The sequence below is a fragment of the Ursus maritimus genome, unplaced genomic scaffold, assembly GCF_017311325.1.
Source record: "Ursus maritimus isolate PB19 unplaced genomic scaffold, ASM1731132v1 scaffold_33, whole genome shotgun sequence".
Lineage (NCBI taxonomy): Eukaryota > Metazoa > Chordata > Mammalia > Carnivora > Ursidae > Ursus > Ursus maritimus.
The window spans coordinates 6,451,947-6,472,832 of record NW_024425897.1 but is presented as its reverse complement, the minus strand read 5'-3'; the positions used below and the strand labels follow the sequence as shown (position 1 = coordinate 6,472,832).

General features: G+C 53.5%; 1 protein-coding gene across 1 annotated transcript in view; it reads right to left on the bottom strand.

Annotated features, from left to right (window-relative positions):
* Positions 1-20,886, bottom strand: part of MYO18B (myosin XVIIIB) — a 232,926-nt gene that overhangs the window by 176,702 nt on the left and 35,338 nt on the right. The window contains exons 12-14 of the mRNA XM_008686684.2: positions 5,551-5,724; positions 2,214-2,304; positions 353-545 (exon numbers count right to left, since the gene is read on the bottom strand). Of these exons, the coding sequence (XP_008684906.2) occupies positions 353-545; positions 2,214-2,304; positions 5,551-5,724 (458 nt within the window). The remainder of the gene's footprint in view (positions 1-352; positions 546-2,213; positions 2,305-5,550; positions 5,725-20,886) is intronic.

Below are 20,886 nucleotides of genomic sequence, written 5' to 3'. Positions count from 1 at the left end.
CCCCCCCCCCCCCCCGCCCAGAGCACGAAGGGCTTTCCACGGGGACGATGCGAGCCACGTGAGAGGAGGAGCATTCAGCTCGGGCAAAGCAGAAGAAGAGGAACAGGTCACCCCAGCGAGGGGACAGCTGGGGGAGCAAGGCCTGGGAGCCCCAAGTTCCCTGGTGTTCGTGGACTGTAAGGAGCCGTGCAGGGAGACGGGAGCAGCAGAGGCCTGGGGAGCCAGGCCTGGAGCGAGGGTGTTGTTCACGGGAGAGCCAAATGGGATGAAGCCAAGGGTGACTGAAGGACCGGACTATCCCCCCCCTCCCGACTCTGGCCGGCCTCGCGCCCTCCACGGAGCCCCGTCCTACCTGCCGGTACCGCTCCAGCGTGGACACGAAGGTCCGCTGGTAGCAAAGCAGCTGCAGGCGCTCGTGAGCGTAATTGTGGCACAGCTCCTCGAAGGTGGCAGCCCGGTCCTTCCACTGGTGCCGCGGGTTCTGGAAGCCTGGAGGGTCCACCACCATGATGGAAGCCATGGAGAGGTGGTGGGAAGAGAAGGACCTGGGGGGAGAGCAGGGGAGGCCTCAAGCCCACGTGGAATCTAAGAGCCTAGCTGGCCCATACCTTCCACTCCCCCATCGCAGATATGGAGAAACTGAGGCAGCACACTGGGTAGGTGTGGGGGTTCCCAGATCTGGTGCCAAAACGAGGTTCACTGCTTATGGGCTGTGCAACCTGGGGCAAGTTACTTAACCTCTCTGAGCTAAGGTTTCCCCAGCTGTTAAATGATGATTCTCTCAAGCCCTCACCGCCTTGGATCATTTTGATGAATCTATCGGGGTGGACAGAGAAGGGATTATTTCCATCAACACGCAGGAGTTGGGAGCTGTTGGAGACGGTCGACAAGGGCTCCGACCTCCCCTCTGCAGCACAGGGGCTGTGTGCCTTGGGAGAGCTACCCAGCCTCTCCCGGGAAAGGGTCAACTATGGCCATAACCCAGAAGGTCGCTGGGAGGACTGGAGGTGATGAGACGTCCAGGCTCTGAGGGCCAGGTTGGCGGTGGCTTTCATGCTCAGTAAAGGTGGCCTGCTGTGATGATTAATCATGATTATTATTGCGATCGGCCCTACACGTTTCTGCATGACCTGCCAAGGTTTTCTTTCTATACCGCGAGGCCAAGCGAATCGGCCACCACACACGCATGTGTGAAGACTGTCAGCTACTGCTCAGAAAGCCAGGCGTCTACGAGGTGCTTGTAGGTGGTGGGGCAGCGGGTTTTGTATCAGCGAGACGAGGTTTAAAGGATGCAATGAAGCAGCCATCCTCCGTGGGCCGAGGCAGCTTCTTCTGCCAGCAGTTCATTTCCCACCCCCGGGACGCCTTCCTCTAAGCGCGCACGACCCCTTTGGTTTTTAGATGCTGTGTCTGCGGCCTCAGATGCTAATTGCTCCAGCCGCGGGAGAGCAAGCGGATTCGTGTCCCAGCATCACCGGAGAACCCCAGCTGCCCCACGGCCATGCACCAGCCTCAGCCCCGCTACCGGGAGGTCGGAAGCCTAATGATGCTTCCCGCCTTCGGGGAGGAGGGTGGGAAGCCCTTACGGTGACAGACATCCGGCTCCCGGCCGCTGCAGCCTGGTAGACGCGTTTCAGAGACACAAGCCATGTCCTGGTGCACTCCGAAACAACACCCCGGCTGCAACCCATCCTCGACCAAAAATTTTAAAAAGAAATGGACAAGAGCGGTGGGGCGGGTTATTCAGGGAAACGTGAAGGGGGGAGGGGGGAGCCCAGCACTGTGGCTGCCTTCCAGGCCCATCTCTCTGCACCTTCATTAGTCAGCTGTCAAATGGGCTGACGTGCAGTGAGTGAGTGATACAGGACGAGTGAAACAACGAGGGCGGCCGTTGTCCTTACTTAGCAGGCGCCGCGGACGGTGAGCTTTTACTGTCGGGAGTCTATGATCACTGTCAGAAGAACTGTTCCCATACATTCTCTCTCTCACTCCTCGCCATGGGCCTGGGGGCAGAGCTATTTTATAAGAGTGGAAGGGGAGGTCAGAGAGCTGAACTGATTTGCCCTGGGCAGCCAAGGGGGAATTTAAACCCAGCACTATCCGGCTCAAAACCCGCACTCTTCTCTAGCCCCCCACCCCCCCCAAAACTCCACGGCGCTGAAACACCCAGTGCTTGGGCGCATATTGCGTGTCTGTGAAGAGGCTGCCGTTACCTGTTGATGAGTGAGACGACGGCTGCAAAGAGCTCTTGGTACAGGCCTGAGGCCATCCCCTCCACACACTCCACGCCCGTCATCTTGAGCCCTGCAGAGGGAGAGAGGGAAGGGTGGGCCTTCGTGATCAGGACCTTGCCTGGGACCAAGGACAACACTCCCCAGGCATCGCTGCTGGCCTCAGAGAAACCCCCTCCCTCTCACACATCCCTCCACTGTTGGAATTACGTACCCACCGTCTTAGAACCAGGTTCAAGCGTCTTAACAGGACTGACAGGGTTCTGTGTCACCCGGCCCCACCTCTTCTCCAGCAAGCGCTCCTGCTCATGCCTCGGGGGTCAGCCCAATGACACCTCCTCAGGGAAGCCTGCCTTGATTACCACCCCATGAAGCCAATTCCCAGTCCTGCCTTGCTCCTTTTCCTTTAATTAGTTTTTGACTAAGGCATGATTGACATACAAAAAGCCACACCTACCTGTTTAATATATACTTCCCCAGGAGCTCGAAGGGACGTGTAGGTTACCATGAACAATGTCCTAAGCCTGTCGACTCTAAGAGTTTCCTCCCTCTTTCTTTGTGTGTATGCGTGTGATCAGAACACTTCGCCTAAGATCTACCGTCTAAAAGAATTTTTAGTATACAACACAGTATGGTAACCAGAGGCTCTATGCTGTGCAGTGGACACACTCATCTGTTGGTCGTCTTATCCATCTACCTATCCATCTGTGTTCTAGGGTTTATTCATCTTGCACAAATGAAACTATGTCCCCTTCCATCATTCTCTCCCATTTTCCCCTCCACTCAGCCCCGGGCAACCACCTCTGTACGCTCTGCCTCTATGACTGTGACTATTTTAGATCCTACCTATAAATGGGGACATAAAGTAGATCATTCAGTCGTAAAAAAGAAAATCCACTCGTTCCCTACAACGTGGATGAACCCAGAGGACGTTAGGCTACGTGAAACAGGCCAGACACAGGAGGACAAAGCCACCCTGCCTTTATACCCGTACGGTTAGTGGTTAACAACTCCCCCGCCCCCCAGCGCCAGGCTGGGAGCACCCCGAGAATGGGGACCATCTCTGGGTACGTTGGCTCCCAAACCCCTAAATGCCTGACACATAGTAGGCACTCAGATAATTGTGGTTGCTCCCCGTTTCTGGAGGGAAATTTGGCAGTTCTGTGTCAGAAGCCGTAAAATGTTCGTCTGCTTGGACTTAATAATTTCACTCTCGGGCTTTTATCCTAATGAAATATTCAGAGAAACAAAGATTTCTGGGTACCTATGTTCTCCCGATTGTTGACTAAATTGGATGAAAATCGTTTTTCTTGAAACAACCTGAATACCCAACAATAGCAAATGGGTTCGATAATTTGTAGTCTCTACAAAGGAGTGCTTAAAGCCAGGCGTAGACGAATATTGAATGAGAGGGAAAAGCGCCTACCTGTCGCATTAGGAGGAATGAAAATGCTTCGCAAACGATTAATATAGTCATGGTCTCAATTTTGTTGAAACACACACACACACACACACACACACACACACACACACGGCCTGTTAAAGGAGCCAGCCTTGATGAGGGAGCGTGGAACAAAGCAGAGTGAGAATTTGGGAGGGGCGGGTCAGATGGTAAGTCCTGACGCCTAGGACTCCATCCACGGAATCGGAGACGTGATTTTCACATCGGCACTGTGGCTGGAGACACAGTCCTGCTTGCACATTCCAGGCACCCCGCTGCAGCCCCAAAGCACTTCCCATCCCCCCGGTAGCTCCACCCCCAACCTGGGCGGTTGCTAGGCAACCCACAGCCTCTCAGCATCTCTCCTGGCCTGCTGGTCCCCTGTCTGCTTCACACCTACCCTTGATGCTTTGGCCTGAGAGGTAATTAGTGTTAATGTCTGAATGTGTGTGCACGTATGCTCATGTGTCTGTGTACGTCTGTGTGCTTTTCTTGCAGTGTATGCATGTGTGCAGTGTGTGTCTGCGTGTGTGTGTGTGTGTGTGTGTACATGCCTGGGTGGTGTGTGCCTGTGGACACGTGGTGTGTGTGTGATTGTGGGGCGTGTGTGTGTGTGTTTCAGAGAGAAGGAGGAACTGTCAGCCAACTACAGCTCCTATCCAGACCTAGAAACAAACAAAGGCTAGTGGCGCCCAAGTGATACTAGCCCCCAAGATAAAATCCCTAGAGTGGAGCAGCTCTGAGGATCTAAGTTGCCCCTTAGAGATGAGCCCCAAAACCACAGTTCAAAAAAGTAGTGCGACCCACTAATGCCAGGCTCTGTGGTCTCTGGGCCAACCACTCTTAGTTCTCAGAGACTCCTGGGGCTCCGGAAGGTCCCTCTGCCCTCACCTCCTGCAGCCAAAGCATCTAGCTGGTGGCAGCTGAAGATCTGGGAGGTACCCGGCAGATCACACTCCAGCAGGTGCCATACAAAGGCCTTCGGCTTCCCCCCACATCAGTTCAAAGCACCCCCATTCCTCCAGCCACCTAGGCTGAAATCCTAGAAGCTGTCCTGATCTCTCTTTTCTGCCCACCGCCCGGGCCCACACTATCATCTCTACGTGTGAAGCAGACCTTGAACGTGTCCAGCCCACCCCAGCTCTCCCACCACCTCCTTCTGCAACCACCAGCATCTCACCAGGTGATCTAGTAGGTTAGTGCATGGCCTCCCTTCTCCCACCCGTTTCCCAGGCTTCCCCTGCCGGAGTCACTTGAACAAGTCAAGTTATGGCATTCTCTGCCTATGCCCCTGCCTGGTTTCTCATGGGTCTGAACATAAAAACCCTAGTTTGCAGAGTCCTACATGAGCTGACCACCCTCACCCCTCATCTAGTAGCCTCATCTACTAGCCTCCCAGCCCCTTTAGCCATCTGGCCTTATTTCTGTCCCTCAAACTGGAAGGCCAGTCTTCCTCAGACAAGATAGGGGCTCAACAGATGTAACAGCCAATGGAAAAGTGTTGGCCCCTTGGCCCTGCTCACAGTGTCCCCTCTCCATAGTGCATGGCTGGGTTTCAGCAGAACCTTCAGGACCCAGGACAGAGCTACTTGGCCATAAGCACTGTGCAGGTAGGAACCAAGCTACTTGGCCATAAGCGCTGTGAAGGTAGGAACCAAGCTACTTGGCCATAAGCACTGTGCAGGTAGGAACCAAGCTACTTGGCCATAAGTACTGTGCAGGTAGAAACCAAGTCCACTTCTGCCCAGAGGTGCCTCCCTTGCACCTAGAAGGCCCATGTACAGCAGGTCCTGATGAGTAGGTGAGGGTGTGCTGGAGTGTCCGAGGGCCTGGCCCAGGGGGGAACCCAGCCCACCCAGGGAAGCAACAGTGCAGCACCTGAGCTGGTCTCCTCTTCCTCAAGGCGCCGTCGGCTCGGCCCAGATGTCACTTGCTCGATGATCTGTCGCAAGTGGTGCTTGAAAGTGGCCGTGTTCAGCTCCTCGTACTCACAGCCCAGGGCCTCAGCTGCGTGGTTTGCCCACTCCAACCGCATGAACTGCTTCCGGCCAACTGCGAGACGGACACGGTATGGGGGTGAAGTCTGGGCATGGAATGGGTGGGCTCCCGAGAGGACCTCAGGGGTCTCACCACCGCCCACCCCCTGCACCACCCACCCTCAGCAGGGAGCCTCAACACCCGGCCGGGGCAGGGGCCAGGTTTCCCAAGAGACATGCTTATCCTACTTCCTCGCAATTTGCATTGTTCACTTTTTCAAAGCAATTAAAATGATCATGTGGACCCTCTAAAGGTGAAATTGGGGAATTGTTAGTAAAAGTGTGATCTGTCCACTCAGGTACCCACGTACCTATCCATCCACGCCTCCACTACTCCCTGCTGCCCACCTACCTATCCATTCAACCAGCCACCCAGCCACACATCCAACCATCTCTCTGCCCACCCATTTGTTCAAAACACACTTGTTGAGCTCCTACTATGCAACAGGCACTGTGTTAGCCACTGGGAAATCAATGCTGAGCAAGACAGACAAGGTGCCTGTCCTCATGGAGTTTACAATCTATTGGGGGAGTAAGACAATAAACAAGTAAACAAATGGATGAATAAGATAAATTCAGGCGATAATATTAAAACGTTTTTCCCCTTAAGGAGAAAATAAAACCAAGAGATGAGATCCAGAGAAACTGAGAGCATCCCTGTGGATCTGTGGTTGTCAGAGAGGGCTTTATCTGAGGACGTGGTATCTGAACTGGGTTATGAAAGGCAAGAAGGAGCTGGCTACCTAAAGAACCAGGGAAGAGCTTTGGGGGTGGAAGGGGGAGACTGTGCAAAGGCCCTGAGGCAGAAATGAGCATAGTGTATTAAAGAAATACCAAGAAGGCCAGGTAGTTGGAACATAAGGGGGGGATGAGGAGGAACCAAATGAGATTGAAGAAGCAATGGGGAACCACTCTATGAACTATTATAAGGCCATGTAAGATTAACAACAAAGATTGTACAACATAAACAATGCTTATTAAATATTAAATGAAATATTAAATAAAAACCAACTTAGAAAACTGTACTAGAGAATATTGTCAACCGTGTAAATCATTCTAAAGTGTAGTAAAATGAGATAGTAAGGGGTGCCCGGGTGGCTCAGTCGGTTGAATGACCAACTCTCGATTTCAGCTCAGGTCATGATCTCGGGGTCCTGAGATCGAGCCCCACATCACGCTCCACACGGAGTGTGGAGTCTGCTCTCTCCCTCTGCCCCCCCCACCTTGCTCTATCTCTCTCTCTTAAAGAAATAAGTAAATAAATAAAATAATGTAATCCAAATAAAAAATTAATGGCTGATGAAAACAAATAATAGTGCCATCATTAAAGAATTTCCTGCAATGCTTACCTCCCCATAAATGTGTTTCCTTCTTCGAAATAAAAATCACAACTGCCAACAGATTTCTCAATCCATCAGAAAGAGATTACAAGGCCCCAGTTCTTCAAGATGACATCTTGAAGAATCAGCCTGGTTTAAGGCAAAATTGGACATCTGGACAAGGACTTCATGTGGGACTCGTTACTCGAGGGAGAGGAGCTCTGGCCCCAGGTCACTGAGGGGCCACAAACAGCCATGCTCATTGACATCCTCCTTGGTGCCAGCTACTTAGCACTGATCAACCCAAGAGATGATTCCCATTTTACAGACGGTACCCCTGAGTCTCAGGGAGCTAACACAGTTAATACAAAGTCCTGCCACTTGCAAAAATGATGAAGAAGGTGATGACGGTGGTGATGAAAGCAGTCACCGCAACTCATTGACGTTATTTTATCCCACACGTCACCTTTGTGCAGCTCAAGGCTTCTAGAGGCAGAAAGCCTGCCTCAGAGTCCCAGGTGTGACAGGTGAAAAAAATCAGTACGTGTTAGCTGTGATTACTTCTTACCATCATCATCATCATCACCATGACATCTTCTCAAAGGTCCTAGAAAGCAGTCTTGTCATTCCCATTTTACAGATGCCAAAACTGACTCAGAGACATCACCAGAAATTAGACGGACACTAAGTCCTAGAACTACTATTTCACCAAAATCAATCCATCAAATACCACTTTTAGGAAATGTGCCATATCGTTGTGGCCCTAGATCCGACTTTCTTTAAAAGGGACTCTTTTATCTTTTTCACTTAACTAAATGTGTTGTGAAAGGAAATATTGTAGCATTATCTTAAATGAGAACCCATTTGTTGGAGGGAGCCATTGAGAGGATGTGACCGCCCATTGACCCTCAGGCTGCCCCAGGACAACTGGAGGCTCCTCACCCCCTCCCGTGTGAAACGTGCATTCCACCCACGTTCCCCCAGCAGGAGCCGTTTTCAAGGACGGAGCCTTTTGTGAGTAAGGTGTTGTTGAGACCATCTGGACTGAATATGTGATTCTGTATAAACTTTTTAGATTCTGGAGGGTGGGTGCGGGGATGAACAGGGCTGGCCAGGGGAGGCAAGCCTCGTATGTAAGTTCCCTTGCTTATATTACACCAGCTGCCTACCAATCTGGAGTGGTCTGCCGCTTTCTTTGAACTCCCTTTGCCCTCCGTGGGCTGGGGCCAGTTTGCAAGCCAGCACCGTTATCACTTGTCACAAACAGAAAGTAGAAATAAATACAATAAGAACACAAAAGAATCTTTAGATTCTAATTAAATACAGGTACCTGGGAGCCAGAGGTCTGCTCTCTTTTTGTCAAAATGCAAGATGAATGAGTATTAAGAGATTTTAAAGATGGTTAGCCCTGAATGAGACTTCTTTCTTCCTGTGTTGGGGGTTGGGAGGGGATTAAATAAGAGAGAATGTTCTAGATGGGCGGTGTCCTGTCCCTCTCCTGCCCTGTCCACCCTCTTCCACCACTCTCCAAAATATTCTTCCTGCACTTGACCTGCAGTGACCTTCTGTACCTCACTGAGCTGGGGGGAAGTCAGGAAGGGAACTGGCAGTGGTTCTTTCTGAAAAGAGGAGCAGTGAACGGACTCATCCTGACTCTAAATCCTGACTGACAAGGGGGATATTTCCCAGTGTTCTCACTGAACAGCATCCTGCTGGGGAAATCCGGGGAGCACACGCGGCACTTTGCCAGGAAAATGCACTTTTTGCTTCCAGTCCCCTGAAGGCTGGCTGGTGCACAAACAGGAACCCCATGGGTTCCTCTATCTTTGTTCAGACGTGGGTGGAAGCCAAAGCCTCTTCAATGGGGCCGAGAAAGGTGGCCCCTGAGGCAGGCACAGGAACGTGGACACTGAACCAGACAGAACCTGGGTCCCTTTCCTACTTTCTGCCATTCCCAGCTGCAGTCTTGGGGCAAGTTGCACCGCTTTTCTGAGCCTCAGTTTCATTATCTGTAAAACGGAGTCACAAAACCCCAAGCACTTCTTCATAGGGCTGTAGGGACAGGGTGACATGGTTACACTTACATGGAAGATACCCAACAGAGTGCCTGTCCCCGAGAAGGCATTTAATAACTTTCTAGTCCCTTCTCTACCTGTGAAACCCAAGAGGGCACCACTCACCCAACAGGGATTACTTCGTTCTGGCGGCCACAGGGACTCGTCCTGCAGAGCTGTCTATCCGTGGCTTCGAGAGAGGATGTGGGGGATGGATGATGAATTGACACACTTCGGGCGTGGGCCACGCCCCAGGGATTCCGAGCTGACCCCACGGAAATGCAGATACATGTTGGCTCAGCACCTCCCACCAACCTACGCCAAAGCCAAGGACAAAGCTGTCCTCGGAATGAACGATGCCCGGGTTGGAGATTCTTATCCAAGTGGTGCTCACGTACACGATGGCTCCCTCTCCCGAGAAGCCATCACTTGACGAACAAGGACAGCCGTCGGGCACCAGCATGTGCCATGTGCCGGGAACGGCGCTAAGTGTTTCCTTTGCTTCTTTACTCTCATCAAAAGCCTCGGAGGTAATTCAAAGATGGGGAACGGACCCAGCAAGGTCTAGCTTCTGGTCCAAGGTGGTACAGGGAGTAGTGGCTGAGCGAGATTCCCAGGCTCCTGTGCGGATCTCCGACGGTGCAGTAGCTGCCCACTGCATTCCTCCAGCACAGTCTTTATGCTCCCTGCTCTATCCAGATCAGAGCCGGCGCCAGGAAATGCTCCATAAACATTTGTCAAGAGGGTGATTAAATGATGGAAGGAATCAAGAAAGAAATGCACGTTTCTCGATGGTGGCCAGTCCTGCCCACATTCCCTCCCCGCTTCTCCAAGACTGGGGAGAGAGAGAGTCTCTGTTCTCCTCTCCCCATGGCACCAGCCATCTGAACCTTAGAGACAGCCTTTTCTAACAGGAAAGATCAAATACAAATGAAACAAAAGTGAGAGAGGCCGAGAGACAGAAATGGAAACAGAGAGACAGGATGGAGCTGTCTCCCCGGAGGGCGCTCTTTGTGGGGCAGGCTTGTGGATTTCCGCCTGCCTCTAGCCCCCTCCAAAGGGGATCACACACTCAATCGAGGTGCTTTCCCGCCACCCACCAGGAGGCAAGGAGCCTGTGCTCAGAATGATGTGAAAGCCAAATGCAGAGATATCTCAGGCTGGTGCATTTGGCAGCCAGCCATGCTGCTGGTCACTGGTGGAACAAGGACGCTGTGGCAGGTAGAACCACGGTCTGGCTTCCGCACTCATCATGTAGGGGCCCTCTTCCTCTTCTGCAAACACCGCACAGGACATGTGATGCTGAGCAGTAGGAAACGCTCCCTGGCAGCCCACCTGTCACCCCTCCTCTGTCTCAGCCACCCAGGAAAAAGGAATCAGAATGCAAATGTTTGACAGTATTACAAAGGCGACTTTAATATCACAACACCAGCCAGCAGCACGTACTCTACACATGCCCCGTGTCGGGCACTGGGCTGAGCACTGAACCCTGCTGTCTCGCTTAATCCTCCCTGCGGCCCTGTGAGGTCAATAGTAACATCACCACTTGAATTATGAGAACACTGAACCTCGGGGTGACCTTCCAAGGCCATGAAGCTGGTAAGGGGCAGAGGCAGGGTTTGAATTCAGGTCTTCTGACTCCAGCACCCGATATTCTAAGCAGGGCACTATGCAGAGGGGTCTTTTCTCATGAGTGTCAATGTCAAGTCGGAGTCTAAGGCAAAAACTCCGGTACCCTTAAAGTCCCCCTTGAGAATCTCAAATTGCCCGTAGCATACAGTACTATGGCTTATCTTCACAAGCCCAGCGCAGCAAGCTTTCCCTCCGGCGGAACAAGGAAGTGGGTGGCTTACCTTTGGGGCCGATGACTTATGAAAAGATACGCACCTGTAACCTCCAGCCTCGCATTTGCTTTGCACACGTGGTTGGATTCACATAAATACTACGCATGTATGATCGGAAGCGCCCACCCTTAATCTGCTCTCTATTAAAAAAAATTATTTGCAAATGCCAAGTCTGTTCTTATTCTTAGAGACAAATGGTCCATGCATCTCGCCATGGCCAGGAGGACGCACATCCGAGTGTGTCTACACTGAGGGACAGGACAGTTGTGTGACCTTGGCTGGTCTCCCAGCTGCCTTGCAAGGTCTGGAGACTGCGTGTTGTTAAGCCCGATGTTATAGTAGAAGCTACTGAGACACAGAAAGGGCTAGTGCCTTGCCTTAAGTCACACAGCATGTGTGTGGCGGACCTAGAACTTGAGTCCAGGTCCCCGACTCCCAGGTCAGTGGCATGGGGTTAGGGGCGGTTCTGGTACCGCCACAAATCCCACTTTAGATCTAGCTGGAGCATAGACATGGGCTCTATGTAGGTCAAGACAAAAGGAAACGGGGACAGACTTCAGATGGCAACGTGGGGGTTGGGGTGGGCCCACAGCAGAGCTGTCACAGCTCCGCCATACCCCTGGGGCTTACTGTGCTCCTTCCTGATGAGGGCGTTCTCTCCTAATGCTCATGCGAGGGGAGGCTGGAAGGGCCATAGAATTAAAATCCTCAGCCCTCAACCAATGAGGGCAGGGGACACCCTTTGAGCGGGATAACTCTCCGTGTGTGCTCTATGCTGCCCCCCAGAGGTCCCTGGTGGGATTGAGCCCCAGTTGCCCACAGCAGTGGCTGGCCTGGTAACACAGCCTCCGCAGCAGCCTTCCTTCCCCTCGTGCCTTCCCCAAGCCCTTCCCAGTACTTCCTGGGGTCACCTCCCACAGGAACCATCCTGACCTTGAATTTCCTTGCATCAGCAACTGTACCCATGTCAGGTGCTAAGACTCAGAGAGGGCTTGAGAGGCTGATCACACTTAGCAACGTGTGGTTCGGATTTCCCTTCAATTATCGAGGCTGAAGGAAGGTTCTCTGAAAGGGAGCCAAGGCTTGATAAGCTGCTACTTCTTTGTGTCTCCATCTGTTCCTCTGAAACCACCTGCACACCCGGGGTGAGGCCTGCTCCAGCCAGTGTGCCACCAAGGGCGGGGCTGAGTCAGAAACCGTCCATGTGGCAGGGCGGCCACACAGCTGGGGTTCAGTTCCCCAAAGGGGCTCCTCAGAGCCGTCGTTCCATGGAATGTTCATTGGTGTCAGTGGGAGGAGATGAATCCTGTATCATATCAAGTTGGTCATTGCTTGGTGAAACAAGTTTCTTAACTGCGGGACTTCTCAGAGCCTTTAAAGTGTATCTGATGAATCCCCAAGAAGGGGACATTCTGTTCCGACTAATTTTTCTCAGAATGCTTTCGGGAACATCTTGGAGGTCTAATGTCCCATGAGACACGCGTTTAGGAAACACTGAGGGCAGGAAGAGCCCTCAATTAACCAGATGACCCTGGACAAACCGCCTTACCTGAGTCACTAACCCAAGGTCACTCTGCCGGTAAGAGGCAGGCTGGGGTTTGAATAGAGAGGATGCACAAAGGAGCAAATGAGAGACAGAAGAAAGGAAGGAATGTAATGGGACCAGTTTCCAAGTTGCTCAAATACGCCTGCAAAGGCAGGTTTTTCCCTTTACGTTCAGTACAAAAAAAGAGAGAGAGAGAGAGAAAATAATAACACGACTGCTTTCCCCCTGTGCACTGTGAGTTCAATTGCTATCAATTACTGCGGCCTCCTGCATTTATTAATAGCCAAGTTATTTCTCCTTCCAACAACTTCCAACAATAGCCGTGCTGTTGCTGAATTACTGAGCATTATGCGACTTATTCATAATGCCAGTGCATCTGGGTCACATCTCCTCACACAGAGGTTCACGATTCGGATGCCTGCGAAGAAGGAGGCCACCTGCAGGGAAGAGATAAGCCTGAAAGTCTATAGCCGCTAGAAGAAAGAGCAGTAGTGCTCGGCAGACAGACTGCCCGGGTTCAAATCCCACCTCTCCTGCCTAAAGCCCCGTGATGCTGGGGAGGTCCTGCCATGTCCTAGAGCCTTCATTTCCTCTTCTGGAAAATGGGAATCTACCCTCCTGAAGTTCTTGGGAAGCCTCAGTGAGGTTACACTTGCAGGTCGCCTAGCACGGGGTCTGTTCGATAGATGTCAGCTCGTATAATGACGATCACACTCTGAGATTTCTCCCCTTAATGGGGACCAATGGATCAGCCAGAGAAACCCCGGGAGTCCCAACTCAATTCAGGTAGCTGTGGCTTCCTGCCCAGGGGTGCGCAGCAAAGTCCTCTTGTTGGGACCATGGAAAATGCAACCCTCTTAAAGGATGGAACTTCAAAGCCCTTCCTGTTTCTTTTTCAAGATTTTTATTTATTTGAGAGAGCAAGAGAGAGAGAGCAAGAGCGTGATAGCATGAGCAGGGGGAGGAGCAGAGGGAGAAGCAGACTCTCCACTGAGCAGGGAGCCCAAGATGGGCCTCGATCCCAGGACCCTGAGATCATGACCTGAGCCAAAGGCAGATGCTTAGCCCACTGAGCCACCCAGGCGTCCCTGCCCTTCCTGCTTCTTATGGCTGCTACTGCATGTTCCTGCTGCCCCCTGCCTGCCCCACCTGGACCTATAGTTCCACCTATCCAGCTTTGGAGAAAGTTGCCATCTGCCCCAGGACCTTTGCCCATCTGCCCAGTCAGTGCTCCCTGAAAGGCCTGGCCAATAAGCCATCTATAACCCAACTGGAATCACTCACACGCAGCTGGAATCACTGCTCACACCTCAACGGCTGGAAGACGATGCACAGACCATTCTCAATGCTCTGGGGAACAGGAGAAGGTGTTTTGGAAAAAGAAGTCTCACCAGACAAATCACTGGGGCAGCATCAGATTAAACCAAGGAAAATGGCTGCTTTCCCGCGGGGCTTCTCAGAACCTGGAGGATGCCAACAGGCATCGGGAATTTACAAAAGAAGAGGGCATGGGTAGGAGTCTCCCAAGCTGTTATGATCAAGAGGCTGGAGGGAAAAAGCAGTTATGACATCTCTGGGGTGCTGGGAACTATGGAAAGAAGCAGAGCTGGACATCCAAAGACAGATTCAGCCCGGCTGCGAGATTTTGAGTAGGGCTCCTCCCCTTGCCAAATCCACGACCTTAGATAAGTTACTTTACCCCTCTGAGCCTCCACTGACTCATCCATAAAATGGGTATAACCTACCATATAGGGATAAGATTTAATGGAATAACCAGCACGTAAATCATGCCTGGCAAAGAGTGGATTCTCAGTAAAGAGTAATAGTGAACAAGTCCGTCATTGTCCTCATGGGTGTTATCCACGGATTGTTGCGCGCTGCCTCGAAATGGTGAGTCCGGGCATGCGCAATGAAGTCATACCGATCCTCCTCCCCCTCATTGCCCCGACCCCCGCCCTCCGCCTTCCACGACAACAGGTGAGTAGGGTCTCTGGTGATCGAGGCTTAAAGAGAGCCCAGAGAGCATCTGGTGTACCCCCATGAAGCAAGTCCTTCCCCTCTCCGAGCTTCAGTTTCCGTATCCGTAAGATGGGGTAATAGCCCTCCGTGGAATTGTGAAGATGGCCAAACTCTTAGAGGAGTCCCTCGCCCATGGTAAGCACCGGATAAATATCAGCTGCAGTTATTATTTACGGGAAACAGAGGCTAAGAAGGCGGCAGGGGCCTGGGCAGGGCCACCCAGCAAGCGAGTGGCTCCACCTCTGCGAAACCTCGTCGCCCCAAGGCGTTCCAGCCTCCCCACTCCGCCCTCGGAAGGCGGGGGCCTCCGGCGAGCGGAGCCTTCTAGCAGCGGCCACTCCAGGGTTGGGCCGGGCTTTTTAAAACTATAATTGTTTACATCCCCGAGCAGCCGTTTCAGCTTAATGAATGAATTCAATATGCTCAGAAAACGCAGAATAAATCCTTGCCTAGGCCAAGAATAGGCCCGGCTGCGGCAGCTGGCGGGCGGGGAGCCAAGCCCCCAGCTGGGGCAGCGCTGAGGATGCGGGGCCTGAGTCTGCACGAAGGCAGGCGGGTGGGGCGGGGCCCAGGAGGGGCCAGGCCTGGGGGATGCTGAGTCCAAGGACAGATCGGAGATTCAGCTCAAGGGTCCCCCAGGAGGGTAAAACCCCTTGGGTGGGGCTAACCACTCGGAATTTAGCGTCCCCTGTCTACAGTGTTCTCTGGGCATCTTCTGGGCATGTGTCTGGGTCCATCTCCCTTGATGAGACTGAAATTTTGTCTTGGAAAGGGAGGATGGTGTCCCAGGGCAGCCAGGGCATAGAGGGGAAGACAGGAAAGGAGGAGAGGGGGAGGAAGGGGAGAATGGAGGGAGGACAGAAGGAAGGGTCGAGCAAAATGAACTCAGAAATGGCCCAGGAGCCCAGACACTTCGGATTCTGGTCCCACCTCTCCCACAGCCTCACTGTGTGACCTTGAGCAAGGCCCTGCCCTTCTCTGATCCTCCGTCTCTGCCCGATCCAAAGAGGGGCTCAGGCCTGGCACAATTGTCACCCGTTCTAGGCAGCTGTCTTGCCACCCCTGCAGGCTGTACACAGAGCCAGGCAGGTGGGATGCCCTCCCTGGCTTCTGACGGGGTGGATCTAGTCTAGGAGAGGCCGAGCTTGGCATCTGAGGCCCTTTGTGCAGGGAGAAACCATACAGGCCCAGACTGCAGCTGACCTGTTCCTCCTGTGACTCAGGGACTTGATGTCCCTTTGCCCGGAGCCTGAAGAAATGAACAGCCCTGGTCCCGGCCACCTGGGGCCCAGACGCCAACCCGAATCAGTGCTCTCAGGGGAAAATATAGAAGGGGGTGCATGGACACTGAGCTCTGAACACCTTGTTGCAAGCATGTGGTTTGTCTCTTTAGGGGCGGGAGACAGCAGGGGCTGTGGGCCAGGCAGAGAGAAGCTGCTGTCAGGGGAAGGGAGCGGGGTGCTGGAACTGCAGATGGGGGCCTGGCCTGGGCTGCCCTGAGCGTTTCGTGCTTCACCCACGGAAGCAGAAGTGAGTTGCAGACAAGCAGAGAGATGGCAGAAGTGGTGGACAGAGGAAGCGTCCCCAGAGTGGAGGCAGTAGGTCCATTTTGAAAGCCCGAGCCTTCTTCTGCCTTCCAGGGACACAGGGCCCAGCAGACAGAAGGTCCAACTTTGTGCCACTTAGAGCTATGTGACCCTGAGCTAGTGACTTCACCTCTCAGAGCCTTGACTTCCCCACCTGCAAATGGAAATGAAAACGGAAGTGCCTATGCCACAGGCTCGAGAGGGTTCGATGAGCCAACCCGTGTAATGCCCAGGGCATGCAAACCGGGCTGCGTGAACCCAAATGTCAAGCCTTGAACGCACCCTTTGATCTGGCAGCTCCGCGTCCCAGAGGCCATGCCTCCCAAATGCTCGTTCCCAGGCACGAACTCTGCTTACGAGCATGTCGAGTGTGGCGTTTTCTAGAACACCAACACGCAGAAAGCAATCTGAGCGGCCCACAGGAGTGGGGCTACACTGTGGAGGCCCCCTCCATAAGGGGCAGGTCCCTGCAGCCAACAAAGAGAATTAAGGAGATCCCGATGACCGAGTTGCTGGTCCCCGCCACTGTGGACCGTGCCGTGGTGGGAGAAGGCTCGCGGGACTGTGTGTTCCTGCCCCAACCTCCTGCGGGTCTATCGTGACTTCAAATCAAAAAGTTTAAGAGCAAAACAAAACAAAACAAATCTCAGCCTGTGCGGGCAGCGAACTGTCCTGTATGATGCCATCACGGTGGAATAGGACATTACACATTTGTCACAACCCATCGAAGGCACTAGAGCATGAGTGAGCCCGCATGGAAACTCTGGACTTGAGTTTACAACGGCGTGTCTGTCTAGGCGCATCCGTTGTAATTAACATCACCTTTACACCTTTACCAGTCATCACCTTGGAGGGCAGAGGGACCTTTCTTCCTCTATATTCTCCTGCCTGGTTTCCGTTTCTCATAGGAAGACAACTTTACGGTAGGACATGTGCGGTCGTTTATAAACCCAAACCAGTAAAGCACTTCGCAAAGTGCTTGAATACACGGTCCCGGCTTTGCGTTGATGGGATCGCTTTTATGACTCCCACCGGCCTTCTGCACGCAGGGTCTCGCCCTAACGTGGGGAGCATCTGGCCACCTCCTCCGATCCTTGGATGGAGTGCCCCGGCTGCTGGGAGTCAAGGCGTCCCCTCAGAAGGCGGGGGGCTGGGCCTCTGTCATTATGACTATTGTCTCTCTTTCCTGTGAGCCCCCCCAGCCGGGCTCCCCGAGTTATGACCCCATCCGTTCCGGGACTGACATCTTTATTATAGCAGACGGGGAGGCTGCCAGCCGATCGGCAGCTTCTCTTCATCACCCTATTACGAGGCCCCTCCTCAGGTTATATATGGGCCTGGTGGTGTCATATATTAGGCAAAGGGGTCAGTGGCAAGTAGACTGGCAAATTTAGTGAAAGAATAATAAATTAAATCTCCCATCGGCCTTCGGAGGAAAAGGAAAGCAAAGCAATGGGGCCATCCAGGCAGGCATCACTCATCCTGGGGCTAGTTTGGATTCTGAACTTGATTGTCGCTATTGTGAAGTCATGAGGGACAGCAGGCAGAGTGACAGTCTCGGGCTTTCTAGGGAGAGAGCACATTGTCTCTTACAGCGACGGGACCACGGTGATCCTGAAAGAACAGCCCGCGTCAGCCTTGTGAAATTCAGCTTTGCTGGGAAACCCGCCCCCACCCTGCTGGAAGTGGACAGACTTTCCATTAATAATCATACTGGCCTTAATAACCACGATGATGGAGCCTCACATATTCAAATTAAGTGATGTGAGCCTCACAAGAACCCCGGGAGGTAAGCACTACTATTATTCCCATTTTACAGATGAGGACACTGAGTCTCAGAGGTCAAGGAAGTGGCCAAGATCAGGCAGGAGAACAAAGACTGAACACAGATCAGTCTGGTCCCAGAACCCACGCCTTTAGCCTCAATTCTGAGCTCTCCAACCTTGATTCTGCTTAATGGGGTAACCTTCCAGATGGAAGAACAGGGAGTGGAGATTGGACAGAGACATGAATCGAAATTAGATAGAGCTGAGACGGAGCTCGTAGAGGAAAGGCGGTCGTAACAAAAGTGGGGAGCAGCAGTGTTGTCTTGCCATGTCAGCAGGGGGCCGGGAAGCCCTGGCTGTGGAATTCTACAAGCTCTGTGGTACCCTAACTTCCAACAGCCAGAACTTACCATGTGCCCGGCACTGGGCTCAACCTCTGACATACAGCATCTCAGTCGGTCTGTACGGTGGCCCTGTGAGGTCACTGCTCTTTTCAATCCCATTGTACAGGCCAGAAAACTGAGCCTCAGAAAGCTAGTGATTTGCTCAAAGCCACTGTGGCAAAACATGGCCACACCCTATCTTTCCACCTACGTGTTCTAGAACCTTGTTGCCACCCCCCTCCAAGGGTGGAGTCTGGTTCCCCTGGCCCTTGAAGCTGCCAGAGGCTTATCACCCACAGAACATGGCAAAAGGGACGCTGCGTGATATATGAGGCCAGCTCAGAAAAGGTGATGCAGCTTCCAGGTTGCTCGCTGGGAACTTGAACTTGAAGCCGCCATGGCAAGAGGAAGCCCAAATGAGCCCATGCAAGGAGACCGGAGACCACACAGGAGAGGGAGATGACCAGCCAGTCCTTGCCTCCTCCAGCCCCTGCTCTTTCCGTGCCAGCCACCATGAGACAGCAACCACGGGACAGACCTCAAGCCAGAACCGCCAGCTGAGCCCTTCCAAACTGCAGACCCACCGAAGCGTCGGGAGGTAATGAAACGATTGTGTGTAAGGCGTGGGGGCTGGGGGCTGGTTTGTCACGCAGCACGGTAACCCGGCCAGCCCCCAAGCTGACAAGTGATGGCGTCCTCGCTTGGAGGCGAGCCCAGGTCTGCGTCCCTCGTGGCTGCTCGGAGCACTGCCCTGCACTGTCCTTGGTCTTTAGGACCTTCTGCTAAGCCATGGAGAGAGCACTGGACTGTGAGTCCAGACCTGGATTCTGGTTCAGGACCTGCCGTTCATTAGTGCAGACAGCTCATTGTGCGCCCTTGGCGAGGAGCGTCTCCTCTTAAAGGCTTATGTTCTTCACCCACCAAGGGGCTCTTACCTACCACCCAGCCCACCTCACGGGCTGGCTTTAACGCCAACGGAGACCGCCAAGCAACCAAAGGACTTGGCACAGAGAAGAAAGTCATAGCGTGCTGAATGCCTCCTATGTGCCACGTGTTACGCACGCAGTCTCCGACTGCCGAACGCCCATAGACGGCAGGTGGGTTTATTACCATTTTACAGACACAGAAGCTAAGGCCAGAGAGGGGAAACCACTCTGCGCAGCCAGGAGGTAGGGGAGGCCTGGATTCAAAGCCAGGGCCCTTGCTCTTCCCCTTCTCCCTCTCTCTGTCCTTATCAAGCGAGCTCCAGAAAGCAGCCACTTGCTGTCATACGAAACACACGGGCACCCGCTAATTGTTCCATGGGCCACTTTTTGCCAAAGGAAAGAAACACGAGGTTGGATGAATGGTTTCCTGATGGCTCCCGAGGGATGGCCCAGGCCATGAGCCTTGGTTAACAGCAAACCAACCGTGATGTCGACTCACCCAGGGTTTCTGCCTGCCAAGTGGAGCCAGCCCCAGAGCATCCTCCCACTGCCTTCCCGAGGGACCATTCTGGGACAGCAAGTCTGAGAGACGGAAGGGGGGTGGAGATGCGGCGCAGAGCGGGGGAGCTCCACAGCCCTTCTGCCACCAGAAGAACACATTTCCTAAGACGTAACAGCCAGCTGGGGCTGACCTCTACAAACAAGTCAATTTATAATGAACCGACTAAGCCAGGGGCCACCTTGCCTGTCCTCAGAGGTGGCCCAGAGCTCTAGGACCTCCATTCTCTCTCCTTTCCCTCATCCGAGGCTCAGGAAGCTTCCATAATTTGGCCAAGGTCACACCATGCTGATAAAAGGCCAAGCTGAAATCCGAACCAGAACTGGCTGACGGCAGAACTCCCGTGTCCTTCCCCCTCCACATCCTGGGGGAAGGCAAGCCTCTGGTTTCCAGGCTGCCCAGGGCACAGCTGATGGCGGGGTGGTCCACAGCACCCCCACCCCTCCAGGCAGCCAGCCTCCCGGGATAAAGGCCGCCATGTCACAGGGGCCAAGGGGATGGAGAAGGGGGTCAGGGAGAGGCATGGTGGGAGAACTTGGCAGGAACTCAGGGGGTCTGAGGGGGCCTAAGGGGGCTTCAGAAAGAACAGGGTATGACACCCTCCCAAAGGAGGAGGCTCAGAGCAGCCCCAAGGAGTGATGCCGGGGCCGTGTATGACGTAGGAGCTGGAGGTTCAAACAAAGAGGAGGCCATGAGCAAACCGGAAACCTGTGGTGATCTGAGGTCGCCTGGGGCCCCTGTCAACCTGGGACCACCCACATGGCTCAGTGGCCTTTCATGGGGCCACCAGGTCTGGGGGCCGCGGCACGGGCTTGGCACTTGTGGTTAATACACGTTTGGTCTTTGTCCCCGGTCCCTGGCACGCAACCCCCAAAACCCTCGGCATCTCCGGAGTGTGGAGGGCTTTTGCACGCTAATGGTTGGCTGGGTCTGGTGTGCGGGGCGGTGGGGGCGGGGGTCCTCAATAGCTTCAGGAAAAGGCTGGTCTCCGGGAAGACCAAGGCATGATTAGAAGTTTATAACTTTTGGGGCACCTGGGTGGCACAGCGGTTGAGCGTCTGCCTTCGGCTCAGGGCGTGATCCCGGCGTTATGGGATCGAGCCCCACATCAGGCTCCTCCGCTATGAGCCTGCTTCTTCCTCTCCCACTCCCCCTGCTTGTGTTCCCTCTCTCGCT